The following is a 26,117-nucleotide window of genomic DNA, read 5'->3' as shown; positions in this document are numbered from 1 at the left end:
ACTTGGAAGGCTTGAAAAGAGGAGGAAACACATTTAGGCAGGAGGCGAGAGCCAGCGGGGGCCCCTGGCCAGTTGCAGAGAAGGCGGCTTCTGAATGGCAGTTGCTGGAGGCCACGGGGCGGGAGAGGCCTCTCGGGCGCCCAGCTGGAAGCTGCGGGCTCCGGCCGGCCTGCCGTGCAGCTGCTCCGCCCACTGAGCCGCGCTGCCCTTCCCTCGGACTGAGCGAGAAAGCGGGCGCCTCGAGGGGGACCCTAGAAAGACCTCCTGCCCCTCGCAGCTCAGCGCCGCCGGGGGGCGAGGGGGGTCCGGGGGGGGGTTGGGGGCGGGCTCCCCCTCCCCTCCCAAGCCCGAGGGAGGGAAGGAGGGAGCCTCCCCCGGGCGGCCGCTTCCCCCGGCAAAGCCTCTTCCGCCCAAACGCAGCGCCAAGACGCTACTTCCGACGGAAGCGACCTGCAGTCGTTCTCTGTCCCCCTAGCAGCGGACTAGAGGGGAAGCGTCTCTATGGCGAAGGCCGGCGGGTTGGGGGGAGGCGCTCGGCGAGGCTGGGCCGGCCCGGGGGCGGGGCTTCTTTTCCCTTGAGTGGGCGGGGCCCCGAGGGAGAGAAGCGGAGCGAGGAGGAGGCAGAAGGGAATGAAGAGAGAGAAATGGCCTATTAAGCCAGGGCGAGGAGGAATGAAATCCCCTTATGTGCCGCGGAAGAAGCAGCCGAGGAGCGCGGCGAAGGCGGACAGGGGCTCCGAATGGAGGAGCTGAGGGGCTTCTCGGGTTCCAGGAAGGGAGCAGCCCCGGGGTCCTCTCTGGGAAGGCCGAGGGAGAGGAGCTGGGGGCCTGGAGGGAGCGCAGTCCTTGGCCCAGGAGCCGGGGAGGCGAGAGGCAGAGGGGCCGCCCGATCCTGCGTCCCACAAAGTGCAGCCAAAACGTTGAAACCCAGAGTCTTCCACTCTAGACCTCCAAGCCAGACTGAAGACTTGGGTGGTGCCTGCCTAGAGCAGGTGGGAAAGCATTGCAAAAAGAGAGAAAGTTCTTCCAGATGTTTAGTCAGATGAATCTCCTGTCACACAATCCTAGTGCTGGAAGGAAGCCCAAGGGTCATCTAGTCTAACCTGAATCCATTGGTTTGGTTCCTGCCCTCCGGAGCCCTTGAGATACTTGAAGATGGCTCTCATCTCTCCTCTCAGTCTCCTCTTTCCCAGGCTAAACATCCCCAGCTCCTTCAACCATTCCTCATAAGGCCTGGTTTCCAGACCCTTGATCATCTGGGCTGCCCTGCTCTGCACATGTTTCAGCTTGTCAACATCCTTGAGCTTGATCTGGACACTAGACTTCTGATGATGCAGCCTGAAAGAGCAGTAGCTTTTTAAATGCTGCTGCATCACACTGCCTAGAGCAGGGGTCAGCAAACTTTTCCAGCAGGGGGCCTGTCCACTGTCCCTCGGGCCCTGTGGGGGGCCAGACTATATTTTTTTTTGGGGGGGGTGAACAAATTCCTATGCCCCACAAATAACCCAGAGAGGCATTTTAAATAAAAGCACACATTCTACTCGTGTAAAAACACACTGATTCCCAGAATGTCCATGGGCCAGATTTAGAAGGCGACTGGGCCGGATCCGGCCCACGGGCCTTAGTTTGCCTATCCATGGCCAAGAGAGTACCCCCAAATAAAGCACCTCTGAGTGTGTGCAGAGTGACTGAGGTTCCTCCTTGACTCCTGCTTTGGAGAGAAGATACAGAGTGGGAAGAGTGGGTGAGCTTTTTGTAACAAGAACACAGCTGCATGCCTAGAGAGGATAGGAAATGAAGGCAGTGGGGTGGAACAAGGTCCTCCAGAGCAAAAGTCCCTCGTTCGGAGGCCCTTCCTCACCCTGTTCAAGTGCTGTATCAGTGATGCCTCCAGGGACCTGGTGAGTCTACCTTCTTCTGACCCAGTGCTGAAGGGGAGGCTGCAGGGGACCCTGGAGGGACCCCCTACAACCCCCAAATCAGGGAGCAGAGGCTCCTCCCTGTCTGCTGTTCCTTTGGATCCATGTACTGCTTGCCACTTTATGGAGGGGTCTTTGGGAAGAAGAGGGCATGCAAACAAACCCCCATTTAGATGTCACATTTATTAACAGAGCCAGGCAGAAATATTTGGACATAAAATATACACGTAATATAAAAACGGCAATCTGACCTCTGCAGTAAATCAAGAAAGACTGTTGGAAGATTGAGGGCGGGGGGGGGTGCACTGTGGGAACTATGGAACTCCTTCCCACAGGAGGCAGGGATGGTCACCAACCGAGATGGGGCCCTCCGGCTACAGAAGCTCCTGCCCTCCGCCCTAGTCCCCCACCAGCCTCCCCCCACCTGACGCTGACCCGGAGCTTGGACTACAACTCTCGCCTGCCCACTGCATTTTGGACCAGTTCCCCAGTCATCATAGAATCATCATATTATTGCATAGAATAAATAATTATTGTTATTGTTTTCAATTACCCACCTAAAGTTCACAGGGCAGATGACAACAGAGAAGCACAATATTCAAGAACAGTTCTAAACAGCCTGCAATCATGGGGAAATGATGGAGAGAAGGGTGAATTGGGTGTGCTCGGCTAGCCAAGGGTTAAAAGAAATGGGTGCTGCCTTCCTAGAGAGGACAGGTATTAAAAAGGGGGCGTCAAGTCCTCCAGAGAAAAAGCCCCTCCCTCCCCAGTCTTTTCGTGCAAGCGGAGGGGGCTCTTGTCTCGGCTCTGCATCTCCCGGGATCTGGTGAGTCTCCCTTCTCTTCTCCGGGGGAGAAGGGAGGGGTCACAGGGCTGCCGGGGAGGGTGCGGGGGGGGGACACCCTCAAATCCAGTGCCGGATTAAACCGGGCGGAGGCCTCTCGGGAGTCGAAATCTCAAGGGCCCCCTCGCAGATTCTTTTGAAGTTTCTGCCTCGGGTTGATCGTCATTTTCTTTCCGGATCAAATCAATGTTCTTTTGATCCATTGTTGTGGGGCCCCTAAAAGGCGTGGCGCCCCGAGACCGGTGCCTACTCTGCCCGTTTGGTCAATTCGGCACTCCCGCCCCATCCCTCTCGGCAAAGCCTCGGAGGGACCAGCGCGCAGGAGTAGCCTTGGGGGAGAGGAAAAGAGCAGATCTCAAAACCCCGCTCAAACTGAGAATCAACAGAGGTTGAAGCCGGACACAAATATGCGCCAAAGAGAAAAACAAAAGCCTGACCCAAGGAATCAAGAAAGAGTGACCTTCCCTCTGTCCTTGGCTGAGCTGGGGAACTCCCTCCGGCAGGAGGAAGGCTGGGCCGCCGGCCTGGGGGGCTTTAAAGGAGGGAGAGGCCAACGCAGGAAGGGCGGTGCTCTATAAAAAAACCCGAGAGCAGCTGGGAGGTCCACCTACGTTGCCTGCTCCCTTTTTTCTTGCCATTCTGCAGTAGCTGTTTTTTAGCCGCTTCCATGCCCACTGGGATATTCGGATATGGAGATAGGAGAGCAGACACTCTGCACATGCTCAGAGGCACAGTGGAGGTGAATGGGGGGGGGGGAAGGACCACCCATGCGCTTCCTTTACATCCTCCTTCCATCAGGTTTTGGGAGAGAACAAAGCACATTCCAAACAGACATAAGCAAAGGTCTGTCTCTTCCTACAGCCTCCATTTTCTCTGGAGCCCTTTTCTCTCACTTCAGGAGAGTCAGAGAAAACAAAAGACTCAGTCACCACCCTGCCAAGATGGCGAATTTGCTATTCAATAGCCTCCCATGGGATCTAAGGTCACTCCCTGGCTGCTAGAGAACAACAACCAGTTAATTATCAACTAGTTAAAGCTCTTCTTGCTTGTCTGAAATCAATGGAATCTTCCAGTTAAACCCTTTCACCAATTATTATTATTATTATTATTATTATTATTATTATTTCTTCAATTTATATACCACCTTTTATCAAAAGATCTCAGGGTGCTGTACAACATTAAAAAATCATGACAGAACATCAATGATAAAAACATAATAAGAACTTAGTAAAAAGCATACTGACAAATAGCCTAATAATAAAATAGTCGCCATCGTAAAAGTTCTCTCCCCCATACTTTTACAGGCCATAGATTATTTAATAGCCACAGGTCTGGGTAAAGAGGAATGTTTTTGCCTGGCACCTGAAGATATGTAATGAGGGTGCCAGACAAGCCTCTCTGGGGAGAGCATTCCACAGTTGGGAGCCACCACAGAAAAGGCTTCCTCTTCTTGGCAGTACACAGACATTCCCATTTCAGTGTGAATTAAATCAGTTATGCTTCACATCACCATCAGGGCAGGAGAGGCCCTGCTAGAAAGGAAGCCCACGTGTGGTGTGGAAAGCAGTGGCATAGTGGAGGGGGCAGGGGGGGCATGGTCCCAGGCACAGAATCTGGAGAGGGGGGAAACCAGGCCTTCCCCAACCAAGGAATTGGCATTAGGATGCCCTCTTGGCCCCAAATGGAGCCCCCAGAGGGAAGCCATTAAGGCTGCCAGCCTGTCTCTGTGTGTGTTCAAATGCACGTGGGGTGTGTGGCAAACTGGCTGTTTGACCTGGGTGAAATAAAACCTAGTTTTGCTCCTGTCTTGAAGAAAAAGCAGGTATGGCAATGCTATGAATAGAAAGCGAAGCAAGCCCATTATCTGGCTGCTGCTTTTTGAACCAGTTTCCAAGTTGTCTTCAAGAGCAGCTCCACCGAGAGGGCATTGCAATGATCCCTTAGCATAGGAGTATCCCAAGCATATATGGCTGGGGGGGTGGTCAGGATCTGGCCCTCAGAATAAAGAAAGGGGGACCCCATCCCAAGAGTCTTTCTTGAGAAGGTTGGAGGTTCCAAGTGCTAGAAAATGAGACGCAAGCAGGAAAAAACATGCCCTGAAGTCAGAGTGGGAGGAAGAGCAACTCTTGAAAATCCCTTGGTTAGCACCCCCACAAATGACTTACTCATCACTCATAGTTCCGACTTCCTTCCTTGACCGAAAACATTGCAAGGTAGAAGCAATCAGGCCGTTTCAACTCACAGAAATCCCTTCTATTGCCTGCACATTTTTTATGGTCATTTTCCTTACAGGAGGGCTAGAGGATTACTTTTCCTTCCTTTCTTTATTAAAGAAAGCTCAGAGCCTGGACTGTGGTGCAATCCAGTCCTGGTTCCTAGCAAAACTCATCCACGCTTGCTCAGGAAACCTTTCTCTTCTCCTAACTGTGTGACAATTTTATAATGGAACAATATATTTGCTTTTTAGAAGTTGCTGGCAGCTCTAATTCAGACTGTCAGACAGAACATGACGAAAGGAAAAACAGATTCCTTGAGATCTCTGGAGGACTTCCTGGGAGCAGAGCTGGATAAGCAAAATTCAGCTGGCCCTGAAGCAGGAGGAGCCCATGCCATTGGCACTGGGAGAAGTGGGGGATTCTGGGAAAACTCTCTGCAGCAGGTCCTGAGAGAAGAGGACACCCTCCGCTCAGATGTACAGAGCCAGCAGTTCAGGCAGTTCTGCTACCAGGAGACTGAAGGACCACGAGAGGTTTGCAACTGGTTCTACCACCTTGACCATCAATGGCTGGAGCCAGAAAGGCACACGAAAGCTGAGATGCTGGACCTGGTGATCTTGGAGCAGTTCCTGGCTGTCCTTCCAGCGGAGATGGAGAGCTGGGTGAGGGAATGCGGAGCGGAGACCAGTTCCCAGGCAGTGGCCCTGGCCGAAGGTTTCCTCCTGAGTCAGGCGGAGGAGAGGAAGCAGGTGGAGAAGAAGCAGGTGAGAGAGACTTTCCTCTGGATACTTCCAAGGGGCTCCAAACAGGAGGGAGAGTCTCCTAAAATCATCTACTAATGGCCCATCCTTTTTTGGAAAGCATCCAAGGAAGAATATATGATACCCCCAGATTTTATCTCTGCCATTCGCTTTCAGATCTTTCTCCCCATTCTCTGTTTTCTCTGTTTGGAATCCCTGTTTTTCTTTCAGGGAAAGGATCTGTTTGCAGAAATGGGCCCTGATTTGGCAGAGATGACTCCGTTGGACACCAGAGAGAGGCTGCTGGGTAAGGAGGAAGGAGTTTCTTCTCCATTTGGTCACATGCTGTGGATTTAGAAACTAATCTGTAAATTATTTTCATATTTTGGGGGAAGACACTTGGAGGTCAGATGTTTCTTTGCACAATGAAAATATGAGATGGGTACAAACATCAGCAGGGGGTAGTTTCTCTAAGGCCGATCTGTAGCTAGATAAGCACCGCTTCACCCCTGAGAGCATCATGCACTCATGGATTCTGACTTAACTTTGTCTCTTGCAGGTGACAAAATGATGCCGGCAAGACCTCCTCATCCATCCTTTCATGATGGTGGAGGGGAATCAGTGGCTGTGGAACCAGATCAGGTAGGGGGAAGGAGGCTGAGGAGTGGGGTAGCCAGGGTGTCTCTGGTTCCAAACAAGTGTCTCTCCTCTAGGCTGGTGTCAACAAAGTTGTATTACTGGGAAATGAGGGAGGAAGTGATCATGTCCTCCTGGATTTCATGATTCAGAGGCAACTGAAAATGGACATGCACTCTGGCCAATTTCAAAAAGCTTAAGGAGCTTCTGGGTGAGATCCCATGGTCACAAATAGTCAAAGAAAGGGGTTTCCCAGGTTGCTGGGAGTTTCTTAAAGGTGAGGTGTTGAAGGCACAAATACAGACAAGTCCAACAAAAAAAAGGGGGGGGCATCTAGATAAATTGGTGTGGTTACATAAGGAGCTTACTGGTGAGCTGAAAAGTAAGAAGGGCACAAAAGAGGAGTAGACAAGAGGAGGCAACAGTTGTGGGGAGAAGGTCTGGTGGGCCAAAGCTCAGAATGAAGCTCAGGTTTGCAAGAGAGGTTCAAAATAATTTTTAAAAGTTTTATTTGGCTATGTTTGAAGCAAGGGGAAGAAAAAGAAAATAGTAGTTCCCATGCATAGAGAATACAGAGAAATTCTTTTGGATGACAGACAAAAGGCAGAACTGCAGCAAAATCAGCTAATGCTATTCTAGGCTGTGTTAACAAAAGTTTAGAGTCCTGATCATGAGAAGTAATAGTCCCACTCTATTCTGCCTTGGTCAGACCACACCTGGAATACTGTGTGCAGTTTGGGGCACCAAAGTTTAAGAGAGACGTTGACAAGCTGGAATGTGTACAGAGGAGGGCAGCCAAGATGATCAGGGGCCTGGAAACCAAGCCTTATGAGGAATGGTTGAAGGAGCTGGGTATGTTTAGCCTCAAGAAGAGAAGACTGAGAGGAGATAACATAGTAAAAATGGATTCTACAAAGGACATTCCAGCTAAACATCAGGAGGAAGTTTCTGACAGTAAGATGTTTGACAGTTGAACTGACCCCCTTGGAAGGTTGTGAACTCTCCTTCATTGCAGCTCTTTAAGCAGAGGCTGGATGGTCCTTTGTCAGGGACACTTTAGTTGAGATTCCTGCATTGCAGGATTTGGATTATCTGACTCTCAGGGTCTCTTCCAATTCTTCCAGTTCAAGAATTCTATTATTTTATCAGTCATTTCTTCAGGGATCAGGATTAACCTAGCCAGCCCCATCAGCTGCACAATAGGGCTTTCTCCCCCTGAAAGTCTCCCCTAACCTCATCCCCAATAGCAGACAGAGAGAGAAGGGAGTGGGCTCTTCCACCTGGCAAATGGAAAGCTTGAGCAGACAATATTGGAGTTCCATCCACTTGCGCAAAGATTGATAACTAGCATTAAAATACACAATAAAAGAATTCCATTAAGATGTAAAGATAAGTATCCATAATTAAAATGCAAACAATCCCATGAAAACAACAGGGCAATTAACAGGCAGAAAACTACAGCACAATGTGCAGTACTTCATTTTATACTGTCTAAGAGGAGGACCTTTTCCTTTCAGGGTTCATTGTGCTTTGAAGATGTCGCTATTCATTTCACAGACGAGGAATGGGCATTGCTAGACCCTGCCCAGAGAGCTCTGCATCAGGAAGTCATGGAGGAGAATCGTGAGATCATGGCCTCTCTCGGTAAGGTTCCCCGTTGGAGCATCATCATAATAATTTATTATTTATACCCTGCCCATCTGGCTGGGTTTCCCCAGCCACTCTGGGCGGCTTCCAACAAAACAGTAAAATACAATAACCTATTCCAACATAAAAGCTTCCCTGAACAGGGCTGCCTTCAGATGTCTTCTAAAAGTTTGGTAGTTATTTTTCTCTTTGACATCTGGTGGGAGGGCGTTCCACAGGGCGGATGCCACTACCGAGAAGGCCCTCTGCCTGGTTCCCTGTAACTTGGCTTCTCACAGCAAGGGAACCACCAGAAGGCCCTCGGCGCTGGACCTCAGTGTCCGGGCAGAATGAAAGGGGTGGAGACACTCCTTCAGGTGTCCTGGGCCGAGGCCATTTAGGGCTTTAAAGGTCAACACCAACACTTTGAATTGTGCTTGGAAATGGGCTGGGAGCCAATGTAGGTCTTTCAAGACCGGTGTTATATGGTCTCGGCAGCCACTCCCAGTCACCAGTCTAGCTGCCACATTCTGGATTAGTTGTAGTTTCTGGGTCACCTTCAAAGGTAGCCCCACATAGAGCACATTGCAGTAGTCCAAGCGAGAGATAACTAGAGCATGCACCACTCTGGTGAGACAGTCCGTGGGCAGGTAGGGTCTCAGCCTGCGTACCAGATGGAGCTGATAAACAGCTGCCCTGGATACAGAATTGACCTGCGCCTCCATGGACAGCTGTGAGTCCAGAATGACTCCCAGGCTGCACACCTGGTCCTTCAGGGGCACAGTTACCCCATTCAGGACCAGGGAGTCCTCCACACCCACCCGCCTTCTGTCTCCCAGAAACAGTACTTCTGTCTTGTCAGATTTCAACCTCAATCTGTTAGCTGTCATCCATCCTGTTTTGAAATTCCATATGTAATGAACTCCCAAGATTTTGATTAACTGCACCACCTACAGCATCTAAAGTCTTATACCCCCACAAGCCACCTTGAATGGAAGGATTATTGACTGTTTTGTCTATGAAGATTCTTTGTCCAGTTATGCCTTCCTTAAGAATGATCTGGCTGTCCTGAACTGCCCTGGCCCTTTTAAATGTTGACTTCAGAGTGGTTAGGGAAGTTGAGGGAGCTTCTGTCAGGCATTGTGCTTGTCCTTCTGCTGTGGTCAATTTTTCATCGACCAAAGAGACTACTGACCTTGGAGATGGAGGGGATTCAATGACTGGGCCAAACAAAATCCATTCCAGATGAAAGCCAGGCTCTTCAAATCTCAGGTTCCCATAAATACATCTATGAATGCACATCAACAAAGGATATGAATCCTGTAGTAGGATCTCCCATGTAAGATCTTTTAGTTCTTCCTCTGTCACAAGCATTAATCAACATTGTTCAATAATTTGGAGCTACATTTCTTCCCGATGCTCTAATCAGTTTCTCTTTTCATTGCAGGTGGTGATGAATTGGAAATGAAGAACAAGGGAGACCACAACAAAATCCGCAGAGTGGAGAAACCACAGAAATATTTGGAGTGTGGTGAGAGCTTCAATCAGAGCAGCAATCTCACTTCTTATCAAGGAATTCACACAAAGAAGAAAGCTTATCAGTGCTTGGAATGTGGGAAGAGCTTCAATCAAAAGGGCAATCTCACTTCCCATCAGAGAATTCATGCAACGGAGAAACCCTATCAATGCTTAGAATGTGGAAAGAGCTTCAATCAAAAAGGCAATCTCACTTCCCATCAAAGAATCCATACAGGGGAGAAACCCTATCAATGCTTGGAATGTGGAAACAGCTTCCGTCAGAGAACTGATCTCACTTCCCATCAAAGAATTCATACAGGGGAGAAACCCTATCAATGCTTAGAATGTGGGAAGAGCTTTAGGCACAGGGTTAATCTCACTTCCCATCAAAGAATTCATACAAGGGAGAAACCATATCAATGCTTGGAATGTGGGAAGAGCTTCAGTCAAAAGGGCAGTCTCAATCTCCATCAAAAAACTCATACAGGCGAGAAACTACATCAGTGCTTGGAATGTGGAAAGAGCTTCATTCGGAAGGAAACACTCACTTTCCATCAAAGAATTCATACAGGGGAGAAACCATATCAGTGTACAGAATGTGGAAAGAGATTCAGTCAGAGTGGTCTTCTGACTTCTCATCGAAGGGTTCATACTGGGGAGAAACCTTATAAATGCTTAGAATGTGGAAAGAGATTCAGTCAAAAAGTCAATCTCACTTCCCATCATAGAATTCATACAGGGGAGAAACCGTATCAGTGTACAGAATGTGGAAAGAGCTTTAGTCAGAGTGGTCTTCTGACTTCCCATCAAAGAATTCATACAGGGGAGAAGCCCTATCAATGCTTGGAATGTGGAAAGAGCTTCAGTCAGAAAGGAAATCTCACTTTCCATCAAAGAATCCATACAGGGGAGAAACCATACCAATGCTTGGAATGTGGAAAGAGTTTCATTCAGAGTGGCCTTCTTGATTCCCATCAAAGAAGTCATACAGGGGAGAAACCCTATCAGTGCTTGGAATGTGGAAAGAGCTTCAGTCAGAAAGGAAATCTCACTTTCCATCAAAGAATTCATACAGGGGAGAAACTCCACCAATGCTTGGAATGTGGGAAGAGCTTCATTCGGAAGGAAAATCTCACTTCCCATCAAAGAATTCATACAGGGGAGAAACCATATCAGTGCCTGGAATGTGGGAAAAGCTTCACACAGAAGGTCAATCTTACCTTCCATGAAATAATTCATACAGGGGAGAAACCATATCCGTGTTTAGAATGTGGGAAGAGTTTTAGTCAGAGGAACAGTCTTATTTATCATCAAAGAGTTCATGGAGGCGGAAAACTCTATCAGTGCTTGAAATGTGGGAAGAGCTTCAGTCAGAGGAACAGTCTCACTTCCCATCAAAGAGTTCATACAGGAGAAAAACCCTACCAATGCTTAGAATGTGGGAAGAGCTTCAGTCACAGCGCCACTCTCACGTCACATCACAGAATTCATACAGGGGAGAAACCATATCAGTGTACGGATTGTGGGAAGAGCTTCACTCAGAGGGGCCATCTCACTTTCCATCAAAGAATTCATACAGGGGAGAAACCATATCAGTGCTTGGAATGTGGGAAGAGCTTTAGGGACAGCCGCGCTCTTACTTCCCATCACAGAATTCATACAGGGGAGAAACCATATCCGTGCTTGGAATGTGGAAAGAGCTTTAACGAGAGTGCCATTCTCATCTCTCATCAAACAATTCACACAGGAGAAAAAGCATTTCAGTGCTTTGAATGTGGAAAGAACTTCAGTAAGAAGAGTAATCTTACTACTCATCAAAGAATTCATACAGGGGAGAAACCATATCAGTGCTTGGAATGTGGAAAGAGCTTCAGTCAGAATGGATCTCTCACTTCCCATCAAAGAATTCATAAAGGGGAGAAACCATATCGGTGCTTGGAATGTGGAAAGAGCTTCAGTCAAAAGGGAAGTCTCACTTCCCATCAAAGAATTCACACAAGAGAGAAACCATATCTGTGCTTGGAATTTGGAAAGGACTTCAGACAGAGTTCCCATTTCAATTCCCATCAAAGCACTGACAGTGGGGAGAAACCATAGAGTCACGGAATCATAGTGTTGGAATGGACCTATGACAGATGGCCATCCAACCTCTGCTTTAAATGTCTTTAGCAGCTCATGCTGCTGTCAAACAACTCTTATCATCAGAAAGTTATTCCTGACGTTTTGTCAAAATCTCCCAAAATCTTGTTTCTTAAAACTTGTAGCCACTGGTTTGAGTTCTACCTGTTGCAGCTGCAAACAAACAAATAAACAGTGGTCTCTGGCCACTATTCTCCATTCATTGTGAGGTGGAATTAATGTTAGAACAATTCTTAGTGAAGCCAATTGTCACAAATGCAAGAATAAAACCTGACCACAAGACTGGCAAGGAGCAGTTGAAGAGGAACCTCGTGGTGAATTGCCCAGTGAAAAGCACTAAGGAGGGTTCTGACACATACAGCGTAAGCTGTTTATCATGGACTGTGGTTAAATAAGGGCTGGGGAAGGGTTGTTTTGCCAGAAGGTGCTTGGGTGGAGGATGAATAGCTAATAAGGCATCCATTTGCTAATAATAATAATAATAATAATAATAATAATAATAATAATAATTTATTTATACCCCGCCCATCTGGCTGGGTTTCCCCAGCCACTCTGGGCGGCTTCGAACAGAACACTAAAATACAATAACCTATTAAACATTAGAAGCCCCAGTGGAAATGCTCTCGCATTTTTGAATAAAGTCTGGCTGATGGAGAATCTGGTGTGAGCTTCTCTACTTGAACCTCCCAAGGGGAATCGCCCCCCCAATGGAAAAATGCCCCATTGTTCCTTAGAACCTGAGAAGAGTTCTGCAGCTGGATCAGGCCAAAGGCCCACTTAGTGCGTCATCCTGTCTTTGGCTCCAGATGCCCATTGAGGAAGCCCAGAAACACACCTGAGAGCAGCAACACTCTCCCCGCCACCTGTGATTCCAGGCAACAGATATAATAATTGACTTTAATGTAAACATTTTAATTGATTGGTTAATTAATTAGTTAATTACACTTACTGTTTTGTACCCTACCCATATGACTGGGTTACCCTAGTTACTCTGTGATTAATAAGAGCCTGCATGGGTTTCTTAAAAACAAGCCATGCCAGAAGGATCTCGTTTCTTTTTCTGGAAGGAATTACTAGCTTGGTGGAGTGGGAATGCTGTGGACACAGTGTATCTTGATTCCTGTAAGACTTTTGACCAAGTCCCTCATGATATTCTTGCAAGGAAGCTGGTAAATTTGATTTGAATGAGGTAACCGTTAGGTGGATTTGTAGCTGGTTGACTCACCGAGCCCAGAGAGTACTCCTCAATGGTTCCTCGTCATCCTGGGGGAAAGTAACAAGTGGGGTGCTGCAGGCTTCTCTTCTGGGCCCATTGCTCAATAACTTTATAAAGTACTTGGATGAAGGAATTGAGGGGATGCTCATCAAATTTGCAGATGACTGCAAATGCCTCAGAAGACTGAATCAGGATTCAAGATGACCTTAACAGATTGAAGAACTGGGTGCAAGCTAACAAAATGAATTTCAATAGGAAAAATGTCAGGTTCTGCACTTAGGCAGGAAGAACCAGATGCACGAAAAAGGATGGGGGACACCTGGCTTAAAGGTAAAGGTCCAGTCGTGGACGACTCTGGGGTTGCGGAGCTCATCTCACAAATCTCCACAAATTCCAGAAGTGTAGATGTGCGATGAGTGAATGAAAGCAGAATAGACGGGGGGGGGGAGCTTTATTTCCACAGATTCCATATTTTAAAAGCCCAGAGGACTTCCTGTGCTTTTTGGGGTTTCCATTGCATGAAATCAATTTTAGGGAGTGCTGCCAAATATGGGATTTTCACTGAAAACCCCCACAATATGACGACAGACTGAAAGGGACTATGTTGGGCCTGTTTGAGAACCAACTACTCATGGGGGGGGGGGCTACAAAACGAATACAAAGGACTTGGAAAGGACTTGTTCAGTGCAGGTGTTACTGGTTAAAGTGCTATTTCACCAAGAAGGTGTTTTTCATCGGCATAACGGAGCTAAGTGAAAGCACCCTCTGTAAATAGGTAGGTGCCTCTGGATACTTCGTTTGCATTTAACGGAGTCCCGTGATACAGTCCCACTCCGGATTAACCTGTTGGGCTGCTCTTGGGCTTCCATGGAAATCTCCGGCCATGCTTCCCCGGTACAATACAGGAATAGTGTAGAATAACTTCCATACCAGAGTACTAAGCCATTGTGCTCAAAAGCGCGTTCCCGGGGCTATTGCCGGGGCTCGTCGGGAGGGTGAGTGGCGGGTGCGCGCGCGAGGGGCTGGGAAAGGAGCCGGGGGAGGGGTGGGTGGGCTGCCTGCCTTCCTCCTCCTCTCCTCGCGATCCTCCGGACTAAGAGGAGGAGGAGGATGGGCGCGGGTGCAGGCGCGCTCTGGGTATGCGCGCAAATCGTGGAGGATTCTCGTATTCCGCGATGGGCTTTCCTGCTTTCTGCAGAGCCTTCAACGCCCCCCCCCCCCAGCTGCTCCGCCTGTTTCTGTTTCCAAGGGAGGGAGAAGCTCAGCACGTCTGCCAAGAGCCCCCCCCCCAAACCCTCTCTGGGGGTGCGCAATGCACACGGCTCCTGCCGGGCTCCTGTTTGGAAAGGGAGAGAGGCGTGAGCTGGGTGCAATCGGCTTGCCAAGGGTTAAACGGAACAGAGCTGGGTTCCTAGAGAGGACAGGCAATAAAAGAGGTGGGGGGGGAGAAATCAGGTCCTCCAGAACCAAAGCTCCCCCCTGCGTCCCTTCCTGCCAGAGGAGAGAGGCTGCATTCTGGGATGCGGTGAGTCTCGTCTCTTCAGTCTTAGGGCGCGCTGGGGAGAAGGGGGGGGGGGTCCCGGGGCTGCATGGGAGGATGCAGGGGGGTCCTGCTCAGCTCGTGCATGGGGGCGACCCCCAAGTGAGGGAGCAAAGGGACCTGCCCCCTTCCTCTCTGCTAAGCCGCGTAGGTGGTAGTTCGTGGGTGGTCTGCAATTGTGTCCTCTTTGGGGCTCTCCCTTTCGGGAGAAAAAAAAAGAGGAATGCCAATAAACCCCATTCAGACTGAGGAACGAGTCCCAGTTATTAACAGAGATTGTAGCCGTACAAAGCAATTGGACCTAAAATAAAAACGAAACCCTGGCTTACGCAGTAAATGCACCGAGTGCGTTGAAAGGGGGGGGGGGCAGAGAAAAGAACGTGCTTCTTCCTGCAGTGCAGAGAGAAAACTCCGGAACTCCCTCCCGCAGGAGGCTAGGAAGACCGCCAGCCTTTAACGGGAGAATGAGGCCAAAGCACAGAGGAGGAGAGGGGGATGCGTGGATCCTGGCCCCGTGGGCTGTGCTCTGACCCCACCGTTGGAGGAGTAAGACGGTTTAAGCATTTAACACCAATCCTGGCCTGACTTCACCGGCTGCCAATTACTTTCCCGGCCCAATTCAAAGTGCTGGTTTCATCTTCCCATGAAGGATGGTGCTGTATACATATTTAACTTGTTTCCCATCTTCTGGTAAGTGCAGGTGCAGAGAGGGGCTCTTGCGCTCCAGTCCTGCTGGGGGGCTTCCCATTGATGCCCCTGTGAGAACGGGAGAGGGGGGAGAGACTCCAGAGGAGGCCCCACTGGCCTGATCCTGCAGGGCTCTTCTCCTGCTCTGGTGCTGAGCTCCTCCAGATGCAACAGACTCCTCAGTTATCTTTCACTTGGAAGTAAAGCTCCCCCCCCCCCCCCGCCCCATATGAATCAGACAAGGTTGCTATTCAGACTCCTGGCTGATAAACCTGCTCCAATTCAGGCATGCAACCTTCAGACAGGGGTCAGCAAACTTTTTCAGCAGAGGGCTGGTCCACAGTCCCTCAGACCTTGGGGGGGGCAGACTATATTTTTTTGGGGGGGGGAATGAACGAATTCCTATGCCCCAAAAATAACCCAGAGATGCATTTTAAATAAAAGGACATATTCTACTCATGTAAAAGCACAATGATTTCTGGAATGTCCGCAGGCCAGATTTAGAAGGTGATTGGGCCAGATTTGGGCCCTGGCCTTAGTTTGCCTACCCTGCCTTCAGAGGATCTTTGGAAACTGAAGAGGAAGCCCTGTGGGAAAGCACTGCAGGTCTTCCCATCCGAGGCAGCAGAGGCCTTGGTGAAAAGGAAGCAAATCTGTGCTGTGGGAGGGGGTGAAAAAGTCACCCCCCCCCCAGTGGTTAGAGTTGCTGGGAAACCCTCTCCCCACAGCTCATGCGCCTGTCCTAGTTCCCTGGCAAGAAGGAAGGATTGTTAAACTCTCTCTCTCTCTCTCTCTCTCTCTCTCTCTCTCTCTCTCTCTGTGTGTGTGTGTGTCCTAGCAAATCTCAGAATCCTTAACAAACTACTGTTCCCACTGTTACGTGGACGAAGCCGTGGCTCTTTAAAATGTTCTGGACAGGGCAGACAGGGCCTGGGTGCATGTGTTGCCTATTCTAAAAAGTTTTTAGAATAACTTTTTACAGAATTAAATAAACAAGGATCATAGGAGTGGTAAATGATACAAAGAAATAGATGGAGTCTTCTCATGTCCTTTGTATATCAGAAAAATATCACAACAATTTTTCAGGAACATCTACATTGTGTGGTTCATGTTTAGTGGTCAGTGTATGCGGTAGGTTTTTGGTTCATGAATTGGTTTAAAGAGAAAAAGGGGGAGCAGGATAGAGCAGAGTAAACAGAGAACAGCCAACACTGCAGAGCCAAGTCAGCAGCCCTTGTGGTTGTGCAATAGTTATTTTTCCTCTTATGTCACCTATGAAACCATATAAAGTATTGGTCTGTTGATGACCGTGGGAGTCAGCTTCAAAGTGAACAAAGGAATTCATGTGTGAATTTAAATTTAGATCAATCAGATTGAGCCAAATGCTGATGGTGTGTGTGTTCTGGGGGCTTCTTTTCTTCAACAGTCCCCCCCCCCCAGCTTTCCTCAGGTTCTTTTGTTGGGGGACCTAAGTGAAGACCTCCTTGAACTGGGCCCGGAAATGAAGGGACAACCAATGCAGCTGTTTTGAAACAGGAATTAAATTTGTTCTCAAGGGTCGTTGTGGGGATTCAGTGAGGAGGGGTAGACCCACGGATGCCACCTTGAGATCCCTGGAGAAAAGGGGGGGGGGTTAGAAATGCCATAAGTAAAGAGAGGGAATCCAGCCCATAATCTGGCTGTTGCATTTTGCACCACTTTCTAAGTCAAATTCAAGGGTAGCTCCACATAGAGGGCATTGCAATAATCCCATAGGACTAGCTGCAAACAGATATGGCTGTGTGAGGGTTAAACAATGTCACATTATTATTGCTATTGTTATTGTTATTTACCTGCCTTCACCCTAAGTTCCCAGGACAGATGACATAAAAACACAACATTAAAAACATCCTACTTTTGATAGCTGTCTTTTGAGCCTACCCACATGAACTTTGGCCCCTCCCACTTGGCCCTACAGCTGGGGAGGGGGGTTGGGATCAGGATCTGGCCCTCAGAACAATAAAAAGTGGCCCACCTCAGGGGTATGGATTGAGAGCGCTGGAGATTCTAAGTGCTAGAAAATGAGACAAACGTGCCCTGAAGTTGGGTTGGCAGGAGAGCAGCTCTTGGAGACCCAGGAGGAGGAACCCAGCTGTAGCCAAGAGCCACTGTCTAAAGCGCTTACACATGGAGGACGAAGCAGGCTTGTTTTCTCTTGCTTTCACTGGGAGGATCCGAACTAAGGGCTTCAAGTTCTTGGTTGCAAGAAGGGAGGGTCTGAATCTTGGAGATTGTTCTGATGCTAAGAGCTGGTTGACAGTGGGAGGGACTCCCTCAGAATGTGGTGGACTTTCCTTCATTGGTGGTTCTTAAGCAGAGGCTGGATGGCCATCTGCCACAGATGAGACTCCTATATTGCAGGGACTTGGGCCAGATGACACTCAGGGCCCCTTCCTACTCTACAATTCTATGATTCTTTAAATCCGTCATTGCATTTTTATTTCTATGTTTATTGTTGAAGGCTAAAATAGGCTTCATTAAAATACACAGTAAAAGAATTCCATTAAGATGTTAAGCATCCATAATTAAAATGTCCAGCAAAACAACCCATTAAAGGGACACAGCAATTAATAGGTAGAAAAGAAAAGAACAATGTGTTTTCAGTAATATTATCTAAGAGGACCTTTCCCATTTTCTTTCAGGGTAAAGTGTGCTTTGAAGCTGTAGCTGCGCGTTTCATGGATTAGGAGTGAGCGTTGCTGGATCCTGACCAGAGAGCTCTGCATAAGGACGCCATGGAGGAGAATCATGGGATCATGGACTCTCTTGGTAAGGCTCCCTGTGGGATCATAATATACGTATTGAAATTCCATAATACTGTATCTCTATGTGACAAATGTCCCAGATTTGGATGGCGCTCAACAACGCCACCTAGAGCACCTAGGATTCTAACACCCCTAAAGCTCACCTTGAATCAAGCGGAATTGACTGTTTGGTCTGTGAAGATTCTTCCTCCAGTTTTGCCTTTGTAAACCATGATCAGGCTGGCCTGAAGTTCCCAGGCCTTTTTAAATGTAGTCTTCAGAGTTGTTAGGGAAGTGGATGTAGATTCTGTCAGGTTTTGTGTTTTTCTTTCTGCTTCTGTCTGTTTTTGGTTGACCAAGGAGGTGACTGACCAAGGTGGAGCAGATACTATGATTGCCCCAAACAATATTCATCCCAGAAAAGAGCCAGGTTTTTTTGGATCTCATGTTCCCATAAATATGTCTGTGAAGGTAGTAAGTGCTCACATTTAACTCCCCTTAGTTCATCCTCTATCACAAGTGGTCTTTAGCATTGTTCAATAATTGGTGGTCCATTTCTTCCTGAGGCGCTAATCTGCTTCTGTCTTTGTTTCAGGTGGTGATGAATTAGAAGAACAAGGGAGACCACAACAAAATCCACACATTGGAGAAGCCATATCAATTCATACAGGGGATAAACCATATAAGTGCCTTGAATGTGGCAAGAGCTTCAGTGAGAGAGCCCATCTCAGGGCCCATCTAAGAATTCATACAGAGGATAAACCATATAAGTGCCTGGAATGTGGCAAGAGCTTTAGACAGAGCATCCATCTCACTTCCCACCAAAGAATTCATACAGGGGAGAAACCATATCTGTGCCTGGAATGTGGGAAGAGCTTCCGTCACAGTGCCAACCTCACTTCCCACCAAAGAATTCACACAGGGGAGAAACCCTATCAATGCTTGGAATGTGGAAAGAACTTCAGTCAGAGGGCCAGTCTCATTTCCCATCAAATAATTCATACAGGGGATAAACCATATCAGTGCCTCGAATGTGGCAAAAACTTCAGTTGGAAAAAAAGTCTCACATATCATCAAAGAATTCATAGAGGGGAAAAACCCTTTCAGTGCTTGGAATGTGGAAAGAGCTTCAGATGGAGCGCCCATCTCACTTCCCACCAAAGAATTCATACAGGGGAGAAACCATAGAAGCATTAAATTGTAGAGTTGAAAGGGGCACTGAGGGGCATCTAGCTGAACCCTGTGCAGTGCAGGAATCTTAGCTAAAGCATCCATGACAGATGACTATCCAACCTCTGCTTAAAACCTCCAATGAAGCAAAGTCCCACCATCTTCTGATGGAGTCCATCCCACGGTTGAACAGCTCGTACCACCAGAAAGTTCTGCCTGATGTTTGAATTTCCTTTCTTTCTCTGTGCCTCTTGAATACAGTGGGAAGGTGGTGCCAGAGCACCTCTCAGAGAAGGCAGTGGTGGCAGAACATTGGGAGACAAACTAGACCTCTGCGTAGGGCATTCTGAAGCATTCAAAGCTATTCATAAAGACATTCTTACAGTATCCCTATAAGGTGGACCAGCAGCATTGCAGGAAGTTGAGAGAAGGGATGGAGAGTGGAGATGGGTTCGAATCATAGACTCTTCTCTGCAAGTTGCACACACAAAATCCACTCTGAATTGTGTTGCTTATTGACATCTGTATTGGACACACACACACAGCTGGCACTGGCTGAACCAGTTTTAAAGGTAAAGGTAAAGGTACCCCTGCCCGTACGGGCCAGTCTTGACAGACTCTAGGGTTGTGCGCCCATCTCACTCAAGAGGCCGGGGGCCAGCGCTGTCCGCAGACACTTCCGGGTCACGTGGCCAGCATGACAAAGCCGCATCTGGCGAGCCAGCGCAGCACACGGAAACGCCGTTTACCTTCCCGCTAGTAAGCGGTCCCTATTTATCTACTTGCACCCGGGAGTGCTTTCGAACTGCTAGGTTGGCAGGCGCTGGGACCGAACAACGGGAGCGCACCCCGCCGCGGGGATTCGAACCGCCGACCTTTTGATCGGCAAGCCCTAGGCGCTGAGCCTTTTACCCACAGCGCCACCCGCATCCCTGAACCAGTTTTAGGGTTTCATAATTATTGCTTTCTTAAATTGTGATTTCAAAGTGGGGGTGTTTTGGAAGGGGCATTGAGCTATGTATGCTGCCTTGAGCTGGAAAGGTGGCTGTGACTTTGCTCTAAGTCTGGAGCAGAGGAAAGGGAGTTGCCATGAAGAATGGGCAGGCAGACCTCTCCCAGGTCCCAAGTCTGTAGCCCTGAATATCCTGCGTGTGTCCAGGTTCTTTTTTGCTTGGTTTTTAGGGAGGGCTTTTCATGAGTCCATTCTTGGCCACACACACACACACACACACACACACACACTTCAAAATCAGGGATGTGGCTGGAGACACATTTCTCATATTTTGATGGTTCTTTAGCTGCATTGCAGTTACACCTATTCCATTTCTCCTGCAAGTTGCTCAAAGAGGTATTCATGGGTCTCCTTTTACCAGTGTTGATCTCAAGCCTTGGGTGTCATGGACCAGTCCTGTGGAACCCCCTGCCACTAGAGATTCAGGGGGCGCCTTCTGTGCAGGCCATTAAGAGAACATCCTTCACAAGAGTCTACTGATGCTTGTGTTTTAGATATTTCCTTTTGCTTTTAACCTGTTGTTAAGTTTTAATGATGTTTTATGTTTTTATATTGCTGTAAACCACTGGCATATTTTTCTGATGCAGCTGTCCATACATATTAACATACAAACAAGCAATCCTGTGAGGTACTTTAGGCTGAGAGACAGGGACTTTCTGCTCCAAGGTCGCACACTGAGCTTTGTGGCTGAGTGGTGGCACACTCTTTCCCCCCTCCCAGCTCCCTCTCTGCTTAATATGACCCATAATCACGAAATCTTTAAAATAAATGCATCAGTGCAAATGATGGCTTATGCCGCAAAACTAACAGTCGCAAGGATACCTTTTTGCAATGGCCACGGTTGCATTTGAATGCAAGACCAAACTAGAGCACAGTCTTCAAAACAACCACATGAAATCAAAATGAAATGTTTCAGAAGTTCCTGCAAGGATGGAGCACTGCTCCAAAGACAGAGGTGAGGGGGCCGGGTTCTGCTTCCAGAGAGGAGTCCCTGAGCCTGAACTAAGACACCCAGCTTCGAAACCGCAATGAAACAACCGGTCACAGAAATCCTATCCTGCGTAGAGATGGGCATTCCAGTTCTTTGGCTCAAGAAATCTGAGGCTGGGGAACCTGCAGAGCCATTGAGGCTTTGTCCTCCATACATTTAAAGCACCTTTCTTCCCCTCCCCCCACACCCCATACTTGAATTTACTTTGAAGTTGTTGACGTAAAAAAAATGCTCCATTGCTGCAACATCAGTTTTTGGGTTTTCTATATAAGTACTTAGGTATCAGGACATAATACGTACATTTTAAGGTGTCATGTTTTTGGAGGTCTTTAAGCAGAGGCTTGACAACCATATGTCAGGAGTGCTCTGATGGTGTTTCCTGCTTGGCAGGGGGTTGGACTCGATGGCCCTTGTGGTCTCTTCCAACTCTATGATTCTATGTTAGTGTTAGGGATTGTTTGTGTTAAAGGGGAAATGAAACAACAAAACTTGTGAGCCCCAGCGAGAGGGGTTTCCCAACTTCAATAGGTCTGGCTCTGTGGGTCCCAAATCAGTCATGTTCAAGCAAGGGACCACAGCCAAGAAAAACAGCGGCAGCCACGTCAAATCGTTTATTTTGTTGCCACAAAGTTTCTAACTTTAAGCAAAGCAAAGAAGAGCCAAGATCAAAGGTTACCTCCGTTTTTAAAAAATACCCAGAGTTTCCCAGCATACATCTGCAAAAGCATCATGAAAGCCGTCAGAAAGAAGGTGTGGTGACAAACGGGAGCCCCGACACCCCCCTGTCCCTCAAGGCAGGGATTAGACATATTTCACCTAGCAGAGAAAGGATTTACACTTCCTTTCCTTATTTTGTATCGCTTAGCACACCCAGGTTTGCTGCACCTCGTGAATCTCCACCCTGAGGTGGGTTTTCCTGCACTTAGAAGTCTGCCGGGCTCCTGTCCAGCCCTTGGTAAGGTGTGATCCTGGGGCCACGCTCCCAGGATTGGGGCCTACCTGCCCAATTCATCTCATGACTCAGCCCCCCTCTGCCTCTGCCTTGGAACCAAGTAAAAACATTTATTCGGCTATTTCTCATGAGTTTCTGTGTTTCTTCCATTCAGAATATAGAGGAGAAAGGCTGGCGCTTCGGCGCGCGTCCCTCGGGGACCTCCTGCCCTTCGAGTGCCAGCGAGGTGAGCCTTGGCGGCTCTTTGCAACTTTGACAGAGGCGATTCAGCCTTTTCTTCGGCCTGCCTCCCATTTTCCCCCATAGGGCTGCTGATTCGCAAGTGCGATTCAGGTTCAAAGGTCTGTTCTGCAGGCTGGGATTGGTCAGCTGTTCAACAGGACGGCTCCTGGTCGGTCAGATCAAGAAAAGGTGGCCTTTCCCTCCTGCTCCCAAAAGTGACGCGCTTGTGCCTGTGCAAGTCTTGTTCTGTGCTGGGCAGCCTCTTCGCCTCGGCGTTTGCCCGCTGCCGGTCAGGCTGATCCCATCAGGCGGAAAAGAACTGAACATTACATTTCCAGTACCAGAATGCCCATCTAGGGGGCGACCACACCGGGAATCCTGCGTCCAGTTCTGGTCCCCTCGCCTCGGAGCTGAAATAGTCTTAGAAAAGGGCCGCCCGGGGCGGGGGCGGGGGCGGGTAGACTGCAGCGGTTGCCTCTTTCTAGCTTAGAGGAAAGCCAGGGGAGACGCACCTTGAGCTGGGGGGGGGGTCGCCCTGCAAAGGTGACAGGGAACAGAGCTGCATTCCTAGAGAGGCCGGGGGAGGGGGAGTCCTTCCTCCGAAGCTCCTTCCTGCAAAGGGAAGTGGGGGCTTTCGTCTCTCTTCTCTGCACGAGCTGCCGCCTTGGGGGCGCCTTCTGGAATCCGGTGAGTCGCCTTTCTCTGACAGCGCAGGGTGCATTGGGGAGAAGGCAGGGCGTCCCAAGGCGGGGGGGGGCGAGGTGCATGCAGGGACCCCCAAGTCAGGCAGCTGAAATCCCCGCCCTTTGCCTGCGCAGGAGATCTGCAACTTCATTTGGATCCATTCGCTGCTTGACACTTTGGGGAGGGGTCTTTGGCGAGGGGGGATTATGTTGGTATTGGTATCGTATTAATTTTCTATACCACTTAATATATTATAAATGTAAACGGTGCACAGGAAATGGCAGCAACAACAATGTAAACAAATACACATTTCAAAAAGACGCTGTTGCATATAAAAATGTTACATTGATACAAAGTTTCTCTCTCTCAGTAGATACATCAGTAATGCAAATAAACTCAATTCAGATTAATGAATAAGTCCCATTTATTAACAGGGGCTGTAGCCCAACAGAAACATTTGGACTTGAAATAAACGCAAGAAACAAAAAGGAAAACCTGACCTATATATTTACTGAATAAAGTCCATTGGAAGATGAAGGGCAGAGAAAAGAAAGCGCTTCTTGGTGCGATGCAGAGTTAAACCTTTGGAACTCCCTGCCAAAGGAGGCGAGGCTGGGACCAGGGCAGGGAGGAGGAGGAGGAGAGGCTCCTGGTGGCTTCATCCTGGAGGGCTGAGCTCTTGTCTCCCCAGCGATGCTGCTGAATCCCAGTTGCTGGAAGGAAGCGCAGGGGGAGAGAGGGGCTCTTGTGCCCCAGTCCGGCTGGGGGGCTTCCCATTGAGGCCCCAGTGGGAACGGGGGTGGGGAGACTCCAGAGGGGCCCAATGGCCTGATCCTGCATGGCTCCTCTCCTGCTCTGATGCTGAGCTCCTCCAGATGCAAGTCCTCTGTTGCCCTTCAGTTAGAAGTAAAGCTTTCCCAGTTCCCTGGATTCTTTGGAGGAAGCCATGGCTCTTTAAAGTGGTCTGATCCTGCTTTGAAGATGCTTGGCTTCCTTGAGGCTCCATGTGTATCTTGAGGCTTAATTTTCCACCCTCAGGCTTGAGGCTTTATGTTGTTGTTGTTCTGGTTGTTATCCTTATTACTCTTATTACTGATACCCTTCATGGAATGCTCTCCCCAGGGAGGCCCACCGGGCGCCTTTGTTACAAATCTTCAGGCAACATTTGCCTGATCCACATCAAATGGCCTTTCAGATGTGTCTGTGGGAAGGGGGGTTGTTGGTTTGGTTTGTTTTTGTTTTGCTTTTGTTTTGCATTTTATGTTTTCATTCTGTTTTTTTATGTTGTGAACTACCCTGTGATCTTCGGATGAAGGGTGGAATACAAATTAAATAAATAATAATAATAATGACAATACATTTATTACCCAGAGCAGGTTACAAGCATTTTAACAGTCCATATTAAAAGGAGTTAGAACGAAGGACAGCCATAGGAAGGTAGGTCCTGAAAAGGCAAGAGTCAGAGCCCTTGGACAAGAGGGGAAGGGGCCAGGCGCCCCTCTGTGGGGAGGGAATGCCCCAACCGAAGTACTGGCCCCAGGATAGCCGCTCTAGGGCCACCCCAAACTGCCAAGAGTGCCCCTTCTGCCAACCTTAACCCCCCAAGAGGCGGTTGTTCAGATATTGGGAGGCCTAAGTGGACCCCTCCTGTGAGCCCCTTGAATTGGGCCCAGAAATGAATGGACATCTGTGGCAGCTGTTTTAAGACAGGAATTAGATATGTTCTCAAGGGTTTGGGGAATTCAGTGAGGAGGGAGAAACACATGGATGCCACCTGGAGCTCCTTGGAGAAAAGGGGGAGATAGAAATACCGTGAATCAAGAGAGGGAACCCGACCCATGATCTGGCTGCTGCATTTTGGAACGGTTTCTGAGTTGTCTTCAAGGGCAGCTCCATGTAGAGGGCATTGCATTGATCCCATCCGATCCAGAGCATGGAATACCATGGTCAAGTACTCTCTGTCCCAAATGGACTGTGTCAGGGACTGGACATCAGAGGAGGAACAGTGGTGACCGTCCTCCCCCTTCTCCTGAACCTTTCCTAGAAGAGGAGGATAGTATAGATGTACAACAGTGGTTTGCAGAAGGTCATGACTCTAGGAGATTACGCAGAGCAACGCCATTCTCCAAGAAACGGCATCCTGCATCTCTCTCTGTGAGCATTGAATAAAAGACTTTGGTGAGAGCTTCTTGTTTTCCATTACTGGCAGCCTGCTGTGAGGGAGGGGGATCTGATTCCCTGAAGCCTGACAGACCGACTGGCAAACTACCTGAGCTGGAAATGGGCACTCCTAGTCACCTGAGCCTCAAATGACCATGAAATGAGATTCGTCCGGCATGACTTGTTCTTCAGAAACCCATGCTAGGTGTTAGTAGTCTCAGCATCCTTTTCTAACTCCTCACAGACCGACTGTTGAATTGTCTGTTCTAGGACCTTCCCTGGTATCAATGTCAAGCTCACCAGTTGGTACATATCTGGGTCTTATCCCCCCCCCCCCCCCGAGAACGCTGGTCTGCAGGACGTCACCTGTTCTCCAAGATTTCTCAAAGGTCATAGACAGAAACTCTGAAGTTACATAAGCAAGCTCCTTTAATACCCCTGGATGCAGCCCCTCAGGCCCTGGAGATTTGAATTCATTTAAAATAGCTAGGAGTTCCCTTACTCAGAGGTGTAGCAAGGCCATGTGGAACCCAGGTGCGGAATTTTGTTGTCTCACTCACACACACCCCAAGTTGGGAGTCACGGACTTCTTGCAGTCCATGGGACTTCTTGCTTTTCCTTAGAATGTCCCTATTTTCATTGGAGAAATGTTGTTGGGTATGGAGTTATCCGACGCGCGAGCCGTCTGAAGGCAATCAGATGGTACAAGGAAGTATTTTTTAATGTTTAATGTTTAATTATGTTTTTATATATGTTGGAAGCAACCCAGAGCGGTTGGGACAACTCAGTAAGATGTATAGGTTATAAACAGTAAAATTTATCGGAGAAATTTTGGAGAGTATGTGTCACTGGTCTGATGAACCTTTTCCCCTGCAAGCTGCTCCTCTTTCTGTTTCCAATGGAAGGAGCAGCTTGGCACGTCAGCCAAGAGGGTCCCCACCCGCCGCCCAAGATAACTTCTCGGACTGCGCGACGCACGCGGCTTCTGCTGGGCTCCTGCTCTGGAGGCGAAAACGCAGAGAGGGAGAGAAGGGTGAGATGGGTGCGCACGGCTTGCCAAGG

General features: G+C 48.6%; 2 protein-coding genes across 7 annotated transcripts; both read left to right on the top strand.

Moving 5' to 3' along the window:
• The first annotated feature begins 738 nt into the window (after positions 1-738).
• LOC310662877 (uncharacterized protein) lies at positions 739-11,840 on the top strand. Of its 5 annotated transcripts, none has more exons than XM_083410146.1 (6): positions 739-1,901; positions 5,231-5,728; positions 5,951-6,026; positions 6,279-6,361; positions 7,873-7,999; positions 9,429-11,840. In XM_083410146.1, the coding sequence occupies exons 2-6, from the start codon at positions 5,270-5,272 to the stop codon at positions 11,594-11,596; spliced, it is 2,913 nt and encodes a 970-aa protein (XP_083266272.1). In that variant the 5' UTR covers positions 739-1,901; positions 5,231-5,269; the 3' UTR covers positions 11,597-11,840. The 5 variants fall into 5 exon arrangements, with proteins under 5 accessions (XP_083266272.1, XP_083266271.1, XP_083266270.1 ...); XM_083410145.1 differs by lacking the exon at positions 739-1,901 and adding an exon at positions 2,552-2,745; XM_083410144.1 differs by lacking the exon at positions 739-1,901 and adding an exon at positions 3,416-3,502.
• Positions 11,841-13,956: 2,116 nt separating this feature from the next.
• Positions 13,957-20,849, top strand: LOC310663161 (uncharacterized protein). Of its 2 annotated transcripts, none has more exons than XM_083410821.1 (4): positions 13,957-14,379; positions 17,763-17,889; positions 18,460-19,606; positions 19,982-20,849. In XM_083410821.1, the coding sequence occupies exons 2-3, from the start codon at positions 17,856-17,858 to the stop codon at positions 19,050-19,052; spliced, it is 627 nt and encodes a 208-aa protein (XP_083266947.1). In that variant the 5' UTR covers positions 13,957-14,379; positions 17,763-17,855; the 3' UTR covers positions 19,053-19,606; positions 19,982-20,849. The 2 variants fall into 2 exon arrangements, with proteins under 2 accessions (XP_083266947.1, XP_083266948.1); XM_083410822.1 differs by lacking the exon at positions 13,957-14,379 and adding an exon at positions 14,442-15,084.
• The last annotated feature ends 5,268 nt before the right edge of the window (positions 20,850-26,117 follow it).

Source organism: Podarcis tiliguerta (genome assembly GCF_965153285.1).
Source record: "Podarcis tiliguerta genome assembly, chromosome: 13".
In the NCBI taxonomy this organism is placed as follows: Eukaryota; Metazoa; Chordata; class Lepidosauria; order Squamata; family Lacertidae; genus Podarcis; species Podarcis tiliguerta.
This window is presented reverse-complemented; position numbering and strand designations above follow the sequence as displayed.

Bases quoted from the DNA above. Each gene is read 5' to 3' on its own strand.
- LOC310663161 (XM_083410821.1), top strand. From the start codon at position 17,856: ATGGAGGAGAATCATGGGATCATGGACTCTCTTG. The intron at 17,890-18,459 runs GTAAGGCTCCCT...TCTTTGTTTCAG, and splicing joins TGGGATCATGGACTCTCTTG to GTGGTGATGAATTAGAAGAA.
- LOC310662877 (XM_083410142.1), top strand. From the start codon at position 3,431: ATGCCCACTGGGATATTCGGATATGGAGATAGGAGAGCAGACACTCTG. The intron at 5,744-5,950 runs GTGAGAGAGACT...TTTTTCTTTCAG, and splicing joins AGCAGGTGGAGAAGAAGCAG to GGAAAGGATCTGTTTGCAGA. The intron at 8,000-9,428 runs GTAAGGTTCCCC...TTTTCATTGCAG, and splicing joins TGAGATCATGGCCTCTCTCG to GTGGTGATGAATTGGAAATG.